The sequence below is a fragment of the Abramis brama genome (assembly GCF_963993115.1).
Source record: "Abramis brama genome assembly, chromosome: 24".
Classification (NCBI taxonomy): Eukaryota; Metazoa; Chordata; class Actinopteri; order Cypriniformes; family Leuciscidae; genus Abramis; species Abramis brama.
Window position 1 is genome coordinate 27,351,753 of NC_139986.1, and position 19,774 is coordinate 27,371,526.

At 36.2% G+C, this 19,774-nt stretch overlaps 1 protein-coding gene across 6 annotated transcripts in view; it reads right to left on the minus strand.

The window, feature by feature from the left end:
• slc12a7b (solute carrier family 12 member 7b) overlaps positions 1-19,774 on the minus strand; it is a 74,441-nt gene that overhangs the window by 52,330 nt on the left and 2,337 nt on the right. For 2 of the 6 annotated variants that reach the window (XM_084102645.1, XM_084102642.1), the window contains exon 1: positions 2,600-2,842. The exons of the other annotated variants lie outside the window; for them this stretch is intronic. In XM_084102645.1, the coding sequence (XP_083958771.1) occupies positions 2,600-2,705 (106 nt within the window). In that variant the 5' untranslated portion in view covers positions 2,706-2,842. Of the gene's footprint in view, positions 1-2,599; positions 2,843-19,774 lie in introns of those variants that run through there. 6 annotated transcript variants of the gene reach the window in all.

Consider the following 19,774-nt stretch of genomic DNA (forward strand, 5'->3'; position numbering starts at 1 on the left):
TGGAACTTAATTGTTTACAACTTCCTTAAAAATCTGAATTTAGAGTCTGAACAACACAGGGTTTAGCATAGAACATCCTCTAAGCTTTATTTAGCAACATGTTGTTCTTCAGTTTTTCTGCCATATTAAATCTAAAGCTGTCTGACACAAATCATCTCTTCAAAAAAGCTCAAATTCAGAGCGCACTCAGTTCGACTTCTTTCTCTTCCGAGTGTCCATGGTTTCGTAACCCATCGTTGACACAGAAAGATGAAGCCTCCCTCGTTACACACACTGTGCATGAGAACTGACCTTTAAAGAAGAGTTCATCTAACCATCAACCACTTCACATCCATACAGATCATCATTTCACATGCATACCTCTAATATCCTCCCTGTGCGTTAAACAAACACTGACTACTGTAATTGGAGAAGAAAAAACAAAAAACATTGCATTTCTACAGCCTCTAAAATGTGAGTTGTGCAAAAGTCCATGATTAGGGTGGAATCATGAATCACTGCCTGATATCATCAAAAATTATATTTCAGGATCCACTAACAACGGTTATCAGGCACAATCTGCTGTGCTGTTTAAATACGCACTGGGACGTGGATGATTTTAATAATCGTCTTGCGGCGCTGTGAAATCAGCAAAAAAACAACATGGGAAATGTGAATCGAAACCAGTTTTTCTGCTGATATCTGTTTCATATCATAATAATAATATCACACAAGAGTGCTTGCATTGTTTTCTTGCAATTCTGACAAATGCGTTTAATAAAACTCTACAGACAGGTCGCCTCCTTAGTCCTTAATCCAAAAAAACACAAGTTCATATAACTGTATTTATTCTCGCTGAGCTTAATGCTTTGAGAAGATAAAGTACGTGCTGAGAGGGTTTACAGTTACTGTTATTCAATTTCAGGTTGCCTTTTCCATGGGTGGAGATGGGGAATAAGTGGATACAGATGTCAGCCGCGGCGCTGTATGCTAGTAATGTGTAATCAGGCAGAAACGCAGGGAGTGAGAGAGACCTTATCTCTGAGGAGGCTCTTGTGCTTATACGACGAGGACTGGCAACTCTATATCGACACTGTGTCCTTCATCTGTAAAGTCCTAAAAGAAATAAAGACAAAGACCAGCTCCAGATATGACGGTGAATGGGAAGGGTGGAGTCTTCAACTCCCACCGGCGGGAACCAACAGCAAGCAAGCAACATGACAAATCAATAGCTCTGACTGGAATCCGAGTCCGTGTTCATCTCACAGGAGAGACGGGGAAGAAAAACAGCCGTTGCACAACACAGAAAACTGCCCGCTTACATAACCCTTAATATGCATTCAGTTCCTCTACTGAGCCTGGAAAATTTGGGCCGTAATTGTAAGCCAGGGTAGCAATTAGCAGGAGAAAAGCCATCGGCTGGTGCACGACATGTAATAACAGTTCGTTTCTGTAGAGATTCATTAGAGATGAACTCAGTGACCTGTGGTCGTTACAAGCTGCAGTTTAGAACCGAGAGGTACAAAACTAAAGAAAAATGTCCTTGTTTTTCAGCCAATATTCAATATACATCTCAATATTTATGTATTTTCTCTAAAATAACATATTTTCCAAACATCATTTCATTTCATGTAAGGAAATCAATTCTAAATATTTAATGCATTAAGAAAAATACTGTAAATAAGTAGTTAATAAGTACTAAGTTAATTTAATAATTTTAATTCGCTGCAATTTAATAATGCATATAAACAAATAATTTTAACTAGCTTATTTTTATGAAAACATTTTAAAAGAAGTCACAGCAAACATTTTTGAATGATGTAAACAAATCACTGATTCAGACTTCATTCACTGAAACTGATTCATATTAATGAATCAAACTTACTAACTCAAATCACATTTTGTGCTACTTTAAATATGAAACGCTATTATAAGCATTTCTTTCTTAATGCCCCCACAAGACAAAACAATAAAGTCTTTCAGAAAATGCAACAACCAAATAAAAAAGTGCATTAAAATACTTCAATATTCATGATGATGCTGCATCTGTTATTGCCTGCCAAATCACATTGAACTTATCATGGATATTCAATATGAAATGCTATTAATAGCATTTCTGTCTTAAAAGACAAGGATTGCAAAAGTTGTCTAATGATAAACTCTGTGATGATGCTTTATTTTACATTGCCAACTTAATTCACAGTGAATTTTTCATGCATATTCAACATACCCCCTGCTTTAGGAAACATGTAGTTAAACTATGCCAGTGAATGTAGAAATAAGTCCACACTGCTGCCATTTATGCATAAATATTGACTAGATACAGTATGTCTAATGATAATGTGCATTAAATGAATAAATGAAACCACAAAAGATGCAAGAAACGGTTTCAAACAACGATCACGTGAGCTTTTCTTCAGCACATGCTCCTCACACCCATGTGAAAGAGGAAAGAGAGAAGGCGTGTTCGCTCAGCGCGGAGAGAAAGAGAGAGAGAGAGAAAGACAAACAAACTGCGGACAGTGACCCGTTAAGTTAACCTGAAGCGGCACGTTACACGAGCTCCAGCTGGGCTGTTTGGATACACACACACCGTAGTCTAGAAAACTCCCAACCTCACCTACGGTTTCTTCATCCTCCTCCTTCAGGACGTTGTTGTCATCGGAGTCTTCCTCAGCGGGCTTTCTGCCATCATCCACGGGGACCACGGTGAAGTTGGTGGGCATTTTCTCACCATGTGTCTCTCTGCGAGACGTCTGTCTTGCTCCTTATCAGTCTGTCTCACACACGCTGACTCTCCTCCTCTGCGCTGGCTTGTTAGAGTTGTGGTTCGAAGTTCTCAGTTGTGCTCCTATCTCTTTGACACCGGCTTGATCATGTGACCAGCCTTCGCCCATATAAGGAGTTAGGGAAGCTCCGCCCAGTGGGCCGTCCTTTCTGCACACACAAGCTTCATCTCCTTTTCTCGCCTGTGGCAGAATGAACCTTCACAGACACAACACCACACCAGATAAAGGAAGCTATTGATTAAGAACCTCTTTAAGGAACTTCCTCCTGTTCAGCAGGGGTTATTATCGTTAACTAAAACTAAAAACAACTCAGAAAATAATTTCCGTAACTTGAATTAAAATAAATGGTAACTGAAATCAAATAAAAGATTAACTGCTTGTTGTATTCCTTTGCATAAAAGCATCTGCTAAATTAATAAATGTAAATGTAAAATATAAAAAAGCTTATTTAAATTTCAGTTAGTTCCCAAAGCAACATTATGAAACCGTGATACATGTTTCAGGATTCTTTGATGAATATAAAGTTCAAAGAACAGCATTTATTTGAAGTAGAAATCACATTATACATGTCTTCACTGTCACTTTTGATTAATTTAATGCATCCTTAATGAATAAAAGTACTGAACCCAAAAGTTTGAACAGTGCTGTACGTCACATTACAGATGTAAAACAGGTTGACAACCCATTTGTGGCCAAAAAGCTTAACTGTGTTTGCAAAAAACTACAAGACTTAGTAAATCTACACATTATCCCGGGATAGAAGAAATTATTTTAACATCAAAGCAGTGATTTAAGGCGTACTAAGTGTTACTGTATGCATGCATGTGTAAACACACTCGCCCATGTGCACAATGCAAACACAGGTCCAGGAATACAGCAGCCTGTCATTAAAGCAGACAAACAGCATAGCTCTGCGGTTCAACAGGGGAATTTATTTTAAGGAGCGTTTATTCCTCACGAGAACTATGAGACTCGACATACTGTATGGTGAGATCTTCTGGCTGCAAGGGTTGTCGTGCTTCACAAGTCATGAGCTGTTTTGTCCTCATGACCTTTGACATGCAGTTTAGTTCAGTAGAAAGACATGTCTGCACTGGCTGTGTAGAAACTTCTAGATTCACATCTAACAGAGTTTTACATTATGAAACATTTAGAAAAGAAAACGGAAAGTGTGTGGCACAGAAGAAAATTCAGTGAAATCTACCAAACCTAAAAGAAAAAGAATGGTTTGCTAAAATAACTCATGATTTTGCTGCTTGCTTTTGTTGCATTTGTTGATGTGAAATGTTTCGGTTGTGTTACGTTTTTTGGCAAGAGTGTTTGTGGCATCAGGAAAACCTGCAGCATTCTTAAATGAACACTTGTGAAAAAGAAGTACGTCGGCATACTTTTAAAATGAGTAGTTATTAGGGAAATATACTTCATTAAAAGAAGATACTCAAGTCGTGTGAACAATGTAATGTTTTCGGATTTTCGGCAAGTAAAGTTAAATATATTACGGTTTAAATTGAATATTAAATGCAATTAGTTGAACTAAGAGTGTTTAAGTGATCCACTTAAGTGTAGGACTTAAGTATATCTTTATATGGAATTTCATAATTACTTCTATTGTCTTTGAAATACGGCTACTGTCTGATGTACTGACAAACCTTTACACTATGGTAAACTGAAATATACTTACATTTTTTCATTTCTATTGAAACTTTCATGTCATGTATTTAAATATATTTGCAGTTACACATTTGTAATGAGGAAGTGTAAATTTAGTACACTTAAAATGTATTAACTTTAAATGTAATACTGAATAACACACTACAGTTAAAATTATAATCAAATACTTTACATATGCTTAAGTATGTTAGTCAACACATCAAAGTAAGTATACTTCTTTAAAGCTTGACTAAGAGACACTATTAAAAAGGTGTACTTTTAAAGGTGTACTTAAGTGTGTTAAAAAACAGTCATGAAAGAGTACTTTAAGTACGTTCCAAGTACAGTTTTATAGATTACAAGTGCATATTCAATACAATTAAACGGGTTTTTTATGTTTTCCTTTTCTTTTAATGTGTAAAGTATCTTTTTGTGCAAACGATCTACAAAGTCACAAAGCTCATATTCTCCCACAGAGCGATTTATTCTTTCTAACAGAGAACACTGATCCAGACCAGCCTAAAAGGCCTTGATTAAAGTCCAGATTTTACTTTCTCAAACATCCACGTCACAGTGTGTATTATTGTGTACACTGTGTGTCATATTAGCATAAAGCCGACCAAAAGTATATACAAAGAAAGACCTGTTGTCGCTGTGTGTTTGGATGCGAAAGCAAAACCACTTTTGCTTTTTAGAGGTTAAGATTTATATATAAAGCTGTATATAAAGCGACCCAAAAGTTTGCTTGTGCACGGCGTATTTTACAGAGGACGGCTTCGTGAACCTGGAGAGCACAACGCCGGTTAGACTACTCGCCACTGCCACACATTCTGCTCATGTCAAGCTTGCAATGAAAAAATGATCAGCTTGATCATCCGCATTTTTAATTTCTGACTCAAGCTCGAAACTGATACGTCAAAACAAACCACATTATTATTATTAACTCTGTGTTTACAAATAGTTCAGAAGCCTTGGAGGCTCGTGATTATGGGCTAGGGCTGCACAATATATCGAAATTATCGAAATATTGCAAATGGCAACATTGTCTTTGTTTGGCTCGCTGTCGCTGATTTCTGTGTGTCTATCGTGTGAGTTAATCAATTGTCGTATAGTGGTTGTGAAGTGTTTTTGTTTGTTATACTGTTCATCCTTGTTCAGTCATCACCGTGTGTGTGAGGCTGGGAAGGAGGGAGCAGGTTAGCAAGTCGCACCACATAGGACATCTTGAATTGTATTAGACACACTAGTTTAGGAGAGTGCCACACCCTGTAATTTTTGTTATATTGTAGTCAGTGTAGTTTGGTTAGGGCGTCTTGACGCCGAAGACTTTTCTTTTCTACATTTTTCGTTTGGTAGTTAGTTTAGCTGAATTAATCTTATAGCTAGTTTGTTCTGTTTTATTTATTTATTTTATTTGGCATCTCTCGAGCTCGCCTTCCCACCTTTGTTTGTTTTTGTTTAGTATTGTTATTTGTCTTGTTGTTCTCCTCATTGTCTGTAAATATTATTTTCTCTTCATTCTTTCACTTTTGGCACTGTTAAAAATAAATTCTTTTGAGCGGAGTTTTTTGAGTTGATCTTTTTCCTTTTATTGCCCTGTCCTTCATATTGAGTTACACACACACATCTTTATTTAAATGTTATATTCCCTTACCCCTATTCAACTCTAAAAGGGACGTAACAGTATATTATCGCAATATGAATATCGCAACGGCTTGCAATAACTGTGGTCATGAACAAAAGACAAAGAGAAAATCACTCACTGCTCTTGGCTGAATAACATTATAGCATTTACATTTGGCGGACGCTTTTATCCAAAGCGGGTTACACTGCATTTCAAGGAATTTACATTCTTATCAGTTCTTGCTTTCCCTGGGAAACGAACCCATGACAGGGCCCTATGAAATCCGTTTTATTTTTTCTCAAATTCCGTTTTATTTTTTTTCAAATTCCGTTTTATTTTTTTTCAAATTCCGTTTTTTTGGATAATTTTTAGCCCTTTCGGATTTTTCGGATTTTTTCTCGTTTTCTTTTCACTTCTAAGCAGTATTGATCCTTCTTTAGTGATGTCACTAGAACCGTTTCTTGACTAACCTCCGCCCACAGGAATGCTCCCTCAACTCTACTGGCTACTTGCACACTTCTTATAACTTAGCCTACTGTGTTTACTCAGCTCTTACGGTGATTTTCTGAAGTAAAACTGACGCTTCATCTTTTGTGTGATGTACAATAAACTTTATTAAACTCATCAGGATATGTTTGATCATCATTCAGACAGCAGACTTGTAGCAACTAGGCTATTAATAAATAATGGATACATACAAGCAGATGACAAATACGTTATAATAACCGTAATTAAACTACTAAACTATACCTGTTTCTTCTCTATACAGCACTCTGACTCTGTAGGCATTATTGTCCGACTCGAAATGAACGCCGTTACTGAGAGTTTCTGATATTATCATCATTCCGTGAGATGAAATTGTCCTGACAGACTGAGCGCGAGCTCATGAAGCTCCGCCCCCTGGGTCGTCCAGCAGCAGCTCATTTGCATTTAAAGGGCACACACTAAAACAGGGCGTTTTTCTGAGCCCCAAAAAATGACAATTTAAACATGCTGTAAAAAATGATCTGTTGGGTATTTTGAGCTGAAACTTCACATACACACTCTGGGGACATCAGAGACTTATTTTACATCTTGTGAAAAGGGGCATAATACGGGACCTTTAATATGTCAACAAAACATATGCAAATTCCGTGCGTATAAGAGAATTCCGTTTTCATGTGTAAATTCCGTGATTCCGTCCGCGTTTTCCGCATCACGGAAATCATAGGGCCTTACCTTAGCGTTGTAAGCGCCAACGAGCTACTGTTTGAGCTGCAGGAAAGCACAGAAAGAAACTTTTGTAAAGTTTTAGATATTATAGAATAGATAGAATTTAGAATAGAATAGAATTTAGATAGAATAGATAGAATAACTGTTGTAGCTTTAATAAGAATCAGTATATACAGTGAAAACTAAGCAGTATTTGATTATTCAATTTTTGTTTTTTAATAAACCTAATGTAGGCTTATGCTCTTATGCTACAGTAAAACACTGATGTTCACTTTCAGAAGTTGTAGGGATGTTTTCTTGCCAGAAAAATAATGTGAAAAACATATGTATATAATTTTCAATATGTTAAAGATAATTTAAGTTTATTTTACACACTTTAAGCATTATCGTATTGCATATCGAATATCGCAGTATTTAATGAGTTATCGCATATCGCATTTTTCTTCAATATCATGCAGCCCTAGTACATTACATTTCAAACACACGCTTGAGGTGTTTGGCCAATCAGAGCACTCGGATTTTCGGAAGGAGGGGCTTTGTAGAAATCAGCACGTTTCAGACAGACTGTATATAGGAGCTGCAATAATGTACAGTATGTGAAAAACTATGTGTTTTTTTAAACATTAAAGCGTGCTAACCTATTCTATTACACCCAATAATCAAAATAATGAACTTTTAAAATAGCATTTTTTTTTTTTCATAAGTGATGACCACATTCAGGACAGTAAAATAAAACAGCACTTTATTTAGAGAGACATCTGAGATAAGGTGCATCAGTGTGATATTTACACCTGTTTTATGGTCCAGCAGGTTGAAATGGATCTGCTTCTGTTCACTTAAAGTCACTTAAAGTCAAGCTTTTAATGTTGTTTATACGTCTATGTGGTGTTTTTAAATATGCTTTAAGACAAACCATGTGTAAATTCATAAGTCGACACCATTGCTGAGTATTTTCTCCTTAAAACTGCAGTGAACCAAAGACAGGTTTGAAATCGCTGGTGTTTCTGACGTCACAAACTACCTTGTAACCAATCAGATCAACGTGTGATCGTCAACCAGTGGATCTCTGAGCTGAGTGAGTGAGTGGAGGCGGGGCTCATTTGCATATTCATAGAACCACGCATACTAAATGAGGCAAGGGTGTTGAGTTACATTCAAGATATTTTAAGGCATTAAGAATTTTTTTTCCAGGAAAAAATGTTTAAATATGTCATTTTGATGATCAAAGATGAGTTTCAAGGGATAAAATGATTGACTAAAGGGGGACTTTAATAAAGTACATCTTTCCTCAACATGACACATGATTTGAGGAATCATTGATGTCTGAATCACAGACGCTGCTGGACGACACACACACTGAAACCATAAAAGAATAACAAAGAGGAAGTCAGTGCCGATCAGTAATGTGATTTATTCCACATTCCTCATGATCAACATGACATGTGGACCATTAATTCCTCCTAGAAAGACCAAAAGGCTGCAGTTTAATATGCTACTGCTCTTGTGAGGTAACACACACACACAAAGGATGCAGTGATATGCAGGGTGTTCTGGGAGTCGGGCACTTCAGATTGAATTACACTGCATTGCTCAGAACACAGACTCGAGAACACTAACGGCCCACTGGAGGATTCAACGGTCAGACCGGCCAGGTCATAGTGATAAAAATAACATGCACTGACTCACTAATGGACCAAAAACAGCGGGATTCTGGGACGTACTGACGCTGTTTACTTGTGCATTATTGCTCAACACTGTTTACTCTCAATTAAACCTTTACAGAGTTAGTAAAAGCCCCTATAAACCCATTACTGCATTAAAGTCAGCATGAAATCAAAAATCTTGTTTTTTTTTTTATTGAATATTGCAGTGTTTATGTTAAATGATTTATCTGTCGCTCATGATCTTTGATCAAATAACTCCCCCTCCCCCTTGCAGCATCTCTTATCTGATGACGAGGGCGGGGCTATAACCTGTCACTCACATGAGATCCACCAATAGCAAACCACAACCATCCAATCAATTCCAACATGGACAAAATCAAGCCCCACCCACATTTGTTCATGTTCCAGAAGCCATTTCACTTGATTATACATGACAATTGGGAAGAAAAGACTATTGAAACTTCTTTATGTCGCCTTTAAGGCTGGGCAGTACAATGGTATTTACATGTGGCTATTCAGTAGAGTTTACAGAGATTCTGTTTACCGATTGAACTACTTTGCAAAGCCTGAGATGAGCACTTCACTGATTATAATGGGCTTGATATAGCTTTGATTCGTCATGCTACTTATGTCCGATGTGGAAACTGTGAACTGTAAGTTGCTTATGGTATCGTGTGTGTGCGGTCACAGATATAAGTATTGACAGCTGTTCACTTTCAGCTAAAGGAGCAAAGACACTGAATGCTCAACAGCTGAAAGAGTTTTGCTCAGTTATCTCCATAAGGAATTTCCAATTATGATGGACTTTGGTGTGGTTTCCTATTTAAAATGTGTTATCTTGTCCTAAAGTTAAAGTTTCATAATACTAGGAAAAAGCAAGAGGATTTCACAGCATAAACAACAGAAATGATGTTATACATGTACAGTACATGCATCAAATGACAAAAAAAGTCATAATGCATTACTATATAACACACACACACACACACACACACACACACACACACATATATATATATATATATATATATATATATATATATATATATATATATATATATATATATATTAGGGGTGTGCAAAGCAGCCGGTATTTGTATCTGTATTTGTATTTGTTGAGAGGGGAAAAGTATTTGTATTTGTATTTGTATTTGTATTCGAGTAAAATTCAAAATAGGTGTAAAAATCCAGTTTTTTTGCGTTACACTTCTAATTTACGTTATAGTGTAAGTATTCTTTAATTATATCCATTATAATAATTATGGATATGCAATATTGGTTGATGTTTTTACATAAATCCAGCAATGAACATGTAACAAGGAACGTCATTGAAAAGAAAATAACATAACAGCCATTACCTACGTTAACATTACTCTGTCAACAGCCTATTGTCTAAATTACCGAGCTAACAGAGCTACTAGTGTTGTCACGGTACCAAAATTTCAGTATTCGGTACCAATACCTGTGAAAATCCACGGTTCTCGGTAACAATTTCGGTACCAAAGCTTAATTTAGATTAAATTTACATATATTAAAGTGTATATCACGGTTACAAAGATGGAAACTGTAGTATTAAAAACACTTTACAATAAGATTCCATTTGTTAGATAACATTAGATAAAATGACCTAACAATAAACAATAGTTATATACTGTCGCAATTATTCTCCTTGGGGTTAATTTAAAAATACATTTTTAAAATCAAAAGTTAACATTATTTATGTTAACATTATTTAATGCACAATGAATGAAGTGAACAAACATGACCAATCAAGTATTTGTATTAAATAACATTCACAAACATTAATTAATGTTGTAAAAATATATTGTTCACTCAATGTGTTGATGTTAGATAACGCATTAAGTAACGTTAATGAATGGTATCTTATTGTAGTGTTACCAAACAGGAGATGTGTTTTATTTGACTTGACTGTACTTTTATTTAATCCAAAACTGCATTCATATTTAATTTTAAAAGAGCTTTTTAAACCTGCTAAGAGTTATCCAGCCAAGAATAAGCCTAGAACTGCTTTTCTGACGGACTGATATTAATGACATAATGACGGCTTTTTATTTTATTTCTCATCTCCATAAATATATCTAAAGCTAATGCAAGGGCTAGAAATCAATTAATTCTTTGCTGATACTTCCTTGTCATCATGAAGAGCGCAGTTCGCACCGCTTTCTCCTTTCCACAAGCGCTTGCCCTCCCGTGGCGTCTGTCGTTGCTATGCAGCGCGCCGCTCGCTTCTAGCAAAGAGTATAGAAGTTACTTCTATACTCTTTGCTTCTAGGGCGCTTGCCGCGCGACTACATTTGAAATCTGCACGCGCAAAAAATGCGCTATGTGAACTACCCCTTATGACAACGTGACATTAGCCTAATCCAAAATATTTCTGCCACCACATCAGCAGCACCGCCGGTCGCCATGTCTCCATGTCTCATGAGGAAACGCAGCTTTTTGATATAAAGTTTTTCTTGTTCCCGAATACAAATATTTTTAAAGTATTTGTTCGAAATAAGTATTCGTAAAAAACACATTATTTGTGCCTTTCCGAATACCGTATTCGGGTTCGGCTCCACCCCTAATATATATATATATATATATATAATAAATATGTAATTTATACATATTTATGTATATTTATGTATATGACGCACATAAATGTCATTTATATAAATTACATATTGTAAATATTATATAGGTATCTTGATCATATATATAATTTCAAGCTAAACTCTGGCCATCTGTCTACATAATAAAATCATTCAAAATAATTAATGAAATCAACTAAAACCACACAAATGAAAATATGCCATCCATGGTCAGGACAGACCTGATCTTTTCCCCAGGAATGACTAAAGAGCAACCGGAAAATGTAAAAGCTGCCAGGAATTTGCTCTAATGAATTGGTTCCACCTGTGCAACAACCTTTAAAATGGCAAAATGTCCAAAGTGTTTGGATTTACTGGGCATTGCAAACTACAGGACGCACATTTTCTGAAGGAAACTAACTTCCTCCAACTGGCTAATCCCAGATACAGCCGTTCTGGCAGGTGAGATCAACCATCGTCTCAGAATCAAATCCGGTCAGAAACTGTGTGATTTATACATCCAGCTGAGCTGATTTATGAAGCTGGATTTGTTTAGTCCGGTCTCATTTCCTGCACTTTGAAGGCTGGACTGTATCTAAAAGCTTAGTGGCGCAATTAATAATAAATAAAAAAACTATAAAAACCTGCAGTCTAACACAATCACAAATGTACAATACAAACACCGACAATTGTGAGAGGTTTTGGAGGTGTCAGAAAGGTCACAGTGGTGGTCAGAATAGATATATAATGTGGAAACTAAATCAAGAAACATACAAACTATTTAAAAATTAAAAATAAATATCAAATGAGATGAATTACACATTTCTAAGGAATTTCATTGTATATTTTTTTCCAAAAATAATATTTTTTTATAATAAAATTAAATATTTTACCTGTACATAAGGTTATTTAGTTAACTTTTGTGTTTTTAAAGTCATATGTACAATTAATATATAAAGTAATATTTTAAAGTAATATGTAAAGTCATATTGCAAGTGCAGTCTAATATGCGACCTTACAGTCTTGTGTAAACACTATTGAGACTGTGAGCAAAGCACATATTGTCATAGTGCTCTAAATATTAATTCACAACAAATAGTGTCCTATAATAAGCTTTAGATGGTTGAAGTTGAAGTAACAAGTGTGCTGGGTATTTAAAATGCTGTTATGTAACGAAAGTATTAGGAAAAAATCTGCTGCCACCTGCTGATTGTCTTTGGTAAAGCAAGCAAAACACATCTAAACATCTTTCAAAGCATTTATGCATGAAATTCTGTGCTTGTTTGACATGACAGTTCAGTCCGATTGATGATTTTACAGCGATCATGCTAACGAAGCAACAGTGTGGAGCGAGACCGCACATAATGCACTGGAGAAAACTTTTCCTGGCATCATGACATCTACAAAACCAAACTTTCCACTTGTTGACCAGCTTTTACACAAAGATTCTTTAGACCTGCAGTAATATTTCCATGCTACATTTATAGAGCAAACAAGCAGACTCATTTGCCCTGGTTTAGACCCTGAAGGAGAACTAAACCATTTTAGTGATGCATCATCTCGCTGCTGTTGACCAATAAGGGGCGTTTTAACAATGTCAGTTATACGAATGTCGAAACAGGAAGAGTGGGTGACAATGTTATTATCTTATATTATATTATATTTTGTTATTAACTAAAACTAAAACCATTAAAAAAATAGTTACTTGAAATAAAATAAACATTAACTGAATTAAAAAAAAAAAAAAACATTTAAAGCAGCCATTTTCACCCAGAAACTGAAAGAATCACAATTAGCAAACAGCAAGTAAAATTAAAATACATTAAAAATTAGTTACATTTTAAAGTAGAAGGACTAAAATAGTATTTTCTTGTAAAATATACAGTTTTATTTACAACACTGACATTTTTTTTTTTTTACAATGTAGTTGTAAAGGCAACATTTCTCATTTTATTTTATTTTATTTTAGTTTAACTTGAAGTACTAAAATAACTAAAACTAAGAATTCAAATTAAAAACTATATAGATAATATTATTTCTTTAGACAAATAAAAAAACAAAAACATAATTTAAGTAAATGAAAAATGAACATTTAAAAACGAATTCAAAATATTAACAAAAATGATAATGGTACATCTACTGTATGATACTAAGGTAGGTGAGTAATGATGACTAACACGCCATACAAATGCAAACACTTATTTTACACAATAATTACCAAAAATGCAAATTTTTTACAATGCAGATGGCAGATTCTGGAACGGATACAATCTAATTTCTGTTAATCATTCAAGCAAACGAGATTATCTTAAAGTCCCCTGCAGTCAATAATGTTATCCTTTAAAACTTATCTTTGAAAATCAAAATGACATTAACCGTTTTTCCTGCCATAAAATAGCTTAAATGTAACTCGACACCCTTGCTTCATTTAATATACGTGGATATGCAATTGTAACTGTAGTAAATGCACAATTTCAAGTGGAAATATTGGTTTAATTCAGCCATATATATTTGAACCAGAAACTCGTTCAGAAGAAGGAGAGGAATAATGAATTATACAGGGTCGTCTACAAGTAATGCATTTTATGTATCGCTCTCTACAATATCGGACACATAACAGTAATTGATATGATTATCCTTTGGTTTGACTGTAATCAAACAGCTAATAATGTGTTGATAATGTTACACAAACCATGTTCCCGTTCGCCATCGGAGAATCAGCATACTTAGAAACGCTTTGAACATCATAGAAAGTCAGTGGAGTAAAGCCCCGCCCCCACACTGACGCGATTGGTCACATGTTTGTGATGGTTGGAAACAGGGGCGGTCTTTGGTACACTTCAGTTTTAAGAAGAAAATACTCAGCAATGGTGTTATGAATCTGTCTTAAAGCATAATAAAACACCACATACACATATAAACAACATTTAAAACTTGATGTTGACCAAGAGTGGTCTTTAAACTGGCCTGTATCTCACTAGTTTAATGTAACTGTAACTAACAGAACAAGTTCACACACACACACACACACACACACACACTGCATGTCTGTTACAGTAGATGTTCACCCCCATCCAGTGCATGTCACTGTGTCTAAAACAGTCCTGACTGTACAAGAGTGGAACGTTACAGAGAGCTTAAAAACAGATAGCAGAGTGATCACGAAATGTCACGCCGTAGCGACGAGACCTCCGTCACGCGAGGAATCTGCACTAATCCATTTGGCACATATAAAATAATTACTATTAAGTCAACAGCTGGAGATGGTCGGAGGTTCTCTGCCTCTAAAGCGAAGCGACTGTAAGCAGGCGATGACAGATGCTCAGGCGTTCTGGCCGAGACACGCATCTCAAGTGTCGGAGCAGAGGCTTCAGCTGTCCGTCATACACGGCCAGATCAGGTGACAGCTTTTTCTGCTCCTCTGCAGCACAAGACAAATATCCAGAGAATTCGAGATTATCCAAGAGGGTGGTTTGATCCTGGTGACCGTGAGAAGGTCCTGGAATGGGAGCTTGTGCCAAACGCAAGGCCAACAAAACCCCCCACGGTGCCAGCGGCTCGGTTTATCTCAATGAGTGTGAGGGTTTATCGACTGAGACTTTATTAGACCGACATGACAGTGTCCACCAGACACCTGACAATCTGCTCATGGTATGGACACTGACGCCCCACACTTAAAGAAAAGGTTCTCCAAAATATGTGAATTCTGTCTTCATTCCTCATGTCATTACAAACCAGTATGCCCTTATTTTCTTCTCTAGAACACTGAGTTTTTCCATTCAATTAGAGACATTATCAAGCTTCAACACTAGAAGATTCCCATCGAACATGTATTATAAGAATGTTTTGCTTACATTCCCAATGAAAACATTATTTCAGAATTATTTCAAAACTTCCTAATGTTTTGAAAATGTTACACAGAATTGTGTAATAAGATACATTTTTATACCTCATTAGTATATGCACATATTCAAACTTGGTGCATCATGATTGGATTATTAGTGTGAAACATTCCACCAAACATCCCCTTTTGGGTCCTAATGAAATGGAATAAGTAAGTGTTACGTCCTATGAGTGTCTAGGGTTCTTTTAACAGAACGTAACATTTTAAGATTTAAAGAGCATTTGTCTGGGCCCTGCCACAGCACCACAACAACATGATTCTTTTTAACTCTTTTATTCAAAGGCTCTTAACATATAACAACTTACTCAGAAAGTAAAGCTTTAGGGAAGAAACAAAGGCTTCATACAGTTTTGGAACGACATATGGGTGATGACAACTTTTTGAGTGAATTATTCCTTTAAAAGTTGACCTGCCATTGGTTCTTCATGCATGTCTCCCAGACACAGATATAACACTAAACTGATTCTGACGGCCAGAGTTTATTTAGCATTAAGAGACCACCTGCTACTTTCAACGCCTGAGCAATGTTTGAGAGCCGGAGCGCGATGACATGAACAACAAGAGTCGAGAGCCAAGAGCACACTGTTCTTCAGCACGGGGCTGATGGGAATGAAACTCCACACAGTGGATAACAGACATGAAGAAGAACCCCGTTTGAGTTTCTCACGGCATAATCAACACAGATCGGCTGAGAAGAGTCATGCAGCGATTGGCCTTAATGCATTACTGTGTCAGAAATCACATACTGTACATTTGTTTTGAAGCTTAAACTGTTAAAAGAAGTCTGATCTATAGACCTTCTGTAGCCCCGCCCCTTTTCAGCGCTGCGCTCGTCGTCTTTTGTCTTATGGTTTGTATTTCCACAGCGATCTTACGTATTTATGAATGGACTGGTTGTTTTTATGACATCCGTTTCAAACATTACAATGCTCATGATAACTTTCGTTAACTCTACAATAAGTAAATCCACTTCAACAGCCGATTACTCTTGGGCAGCGATGCCATAGAAATATACAGAGCGACCACAAAACCGGAAGTTCAAGGACAATATTATAAAGTTGGCTGCGAGCTTGTTTCTCTGGCGTATAAGCTCTTTATAGTATGAATACAGTATGAATGAAATATGAACATGCTTCATCTGCCATGTTGTCATGTGACCTTCGGTTTCAGTTGTGTCGCTTCACCTCCATTCACAAATCCTCTCCCGTGGCCTCATGGGATGGTAAAGTGTCCATCAGATGCACACTTCAGAATCTCGACAGAAGTAGAAGGTAAGTTTTGCCTACTGTTATTAATATTGTTTTATGAATACTGAATTCGGACATACTACTCGGCTCACTATGTTTTTCGCCTACTATATAGTATGAAAGTCATATTCGGATGCAGCACATGTCCCCAAATCCCTCCTATCCTCAGCACTGTAAGTAAAATGTTTAAGAAATAGTTGTATATTAAACGTACAGTATGACATTGTTCGCCACTAGGGGTCGCTGACCTATTTACAATAACAAAGGCGTAGTTTGATGACGCAACATTTGCTAAGAATTATGGATCTTGTCGTCAATGTCAAGCCGACCAATCTAATAATGTTTATGGATGACTGAATACATCGATGCTTTTATCATGACTGTGATATGAAGCAGTTCGGGATTGCTAAGAGACAGCTATCAGCTCCACACGCGACGCGAGTCGGATATAAAAGAAATATGGACATTTCATTCTACCGAACTACACGCAGAATTACTACTCACAGGTCAGTTTATTAGACAAATTAAACTTGTGAGGTAATGCAGCGCTGTTTCACTTGGTCTAACATTACACTAGCACACTAAACTGCATTTGAATGTGTTGAAATGTATGTGTTAGTTTGTCTGTATGAGACTAACGTTAGCAGTAACGTTAAGCTAGATCAACATTAGAATAACATACAGATCATATTCTGACATTTTATCATTGTTGAACTATATAACATTGATTAGTTTTATGTAAATGTGCTCACCTGTTTAATAAAGTACATGTAGGAGCGGTCGAAGTCTCGGACGTGGAGCTCTCGTTTATATACTGTCTATGGGAGCTCTCGGCATCTCAAAAACACCGCGCTGATATTGATTCTCGTTTTAGTTCTCCTTTTTTATCCAAAGTCTGCTTGCCATGGTCCATAATGTTTGAACGAAACAACAACAGCGTGCAGATAGACATTGCGAACTACAGTGGTCCACGTCTCTCGTCTTGGTTACTATCAGAGGGCTCTGGTTCATAGCTCTGGTCAGGCTCTGGTTACCATGGCAGCACGAGCGGAAACCAGGGACAACGCGGATATGACGCCATTGACTGCGACAAAACGGAAATAAAGAAACTGTCCATGTCTTCGAATTAAATTAAAATTTCTCCTGGTTTGAAAGTTGTTGGAAACAGTCGGGATAATGTAAGTACACAACTAAAAAAAATATATAACATAGATATAGTGATTTTTGCTATTTTTAAAGCAAAAAAGTTACATATTGTGCCTTTAATAAAATAATAAGTACAGTCAAACCAAAAATTATTTTGACACCATATTTAATTTTTGATATTTTTTTACTGTGGGTGCATTGCACTATAGTTAATTTATGTAAGTTAGGATAGCAAGGTGTCTGATTAAATTTTGGTTTGACTGTAAATCATAACAGTAATCAGTAAAATAACAGTATAACTTTGCTTCCTATGTTTGGAACATGTTTTTTGATCAGAATTTTCTTTCATAAGGTAAGCAGTTTACTATCATAAACCAAACATCTGAACAAGAGCACAAAGTCACATGATTCTCATCTTATGATGCCAATTAGAGCGATAAATTTACAAATGACTCCTGAACTCTAAAGCTAATTACTGCAGAAGCACAGAAACAAACTGGATGACATGCATCATGTTTATATGCAAGAAGAAGAAGAAGAAGAGAAGAAAATGCAAGAAGAAGAAGAAGAAGAGAGAAAAATGAAGAGAAATGGAAATATAGAAACACACACCACTGTTGTTATGAATGTGCAGACAAACAGCCGACACAAATAGGACTGTTGCTTTGGTCAGCTGTTCACAGTGTCCTGACGGAGAAATGTGCTAAATAAAAATTCCCACTTCTCTTTTCCTCCGCCCTGACCCTGACTGAAGACCACCGTGTGTCTAACACTCGACCTCCAGCCTCTGAGATCCGACCACAGCAGGTGGATGTGGACACACACCGGACACGATGCTTTAACCTCCATTAAACAGCAGAAAGTGAGCATGTTTGCATCCAAGACCTCCAGCTCTACTGAGTTCAATTCTAACATGATCATGACCTTTCAGTAACAGGGTCACAGTATGACTCCACAGAGCAGATAAAGTAAAGCACTCGTCTCAGATCACACATGAAACACGTGGTTTGAAAAACACACTTTCAAGAACTTTGCAGTAGATCTGTCGACTCAGCACTGTGTCTCTGCTGAAATAGCATGTGGTATTTACTAATACTGAGTGTACAGGATCATATGGCATATGAAACCACTTAATCAGCAACTATTCCAGCTTAAACACTTTCAATTGGTTTGTTTTTTGTTGTTGCTTTTTTTTTCATCTTTTTTTTTGAGAACCAAATATTCATACAAGAGTACATTTAACAAAACATGCAAGTCTTTTTTTTTATTTTTATAAAAAAATAATTTTAAAGCATAAACAGTGCCATAGTTTGTGTTGCTTTCAAATTTCAACTTTTAGATATTTTTTCCAAACATGTTTTAATGTCAAATTTAAATAAAAAAAATTGGGCACTTTTTCATTCCATTTGACTATGAATATACAACAGAACAATTAAAATAATTAAATATTAAAACAATATTTGTTTTCATCTTCTACCAGATTAACAACAAAACTAGCCTTTATTTGTATATAATTTTAAGTTCTTTCTTTTCAAGAAAATACTTTCAATTTGTACCTCCGTTTGGACTTACATTGTGAGTGCAAGAGTTTTGCATAAGTGCAGAGTAACCATTGTTTGATTTCTCAAACTGTGAGAGTCTAAATTATTGTCTGTTGTAATCAACAATATTCCAATTTGTATTTAACCTGGAATATTTCTTTAATTTCCCAGACAAATGGGATTTTTATTTGGTTGCATTTTGGTTTTTAATTGGGCAATAAACTGCAATACGCTTCTGAAATGAAAACCCAACATCATGACTTCGCACTGGACTGCACTGTCTGGGAACGAGGCCTTTGCATTGGGTTGGGTTTGGAAAAATGGCCTTATTTAGCAATATTCTATGTCTGTAAGACCACAAAACTGCTTAATGTTTGGGAGCAACTTTGTGCTCAGCATTGTTCTATGTCTGGGAGTGAAGGTT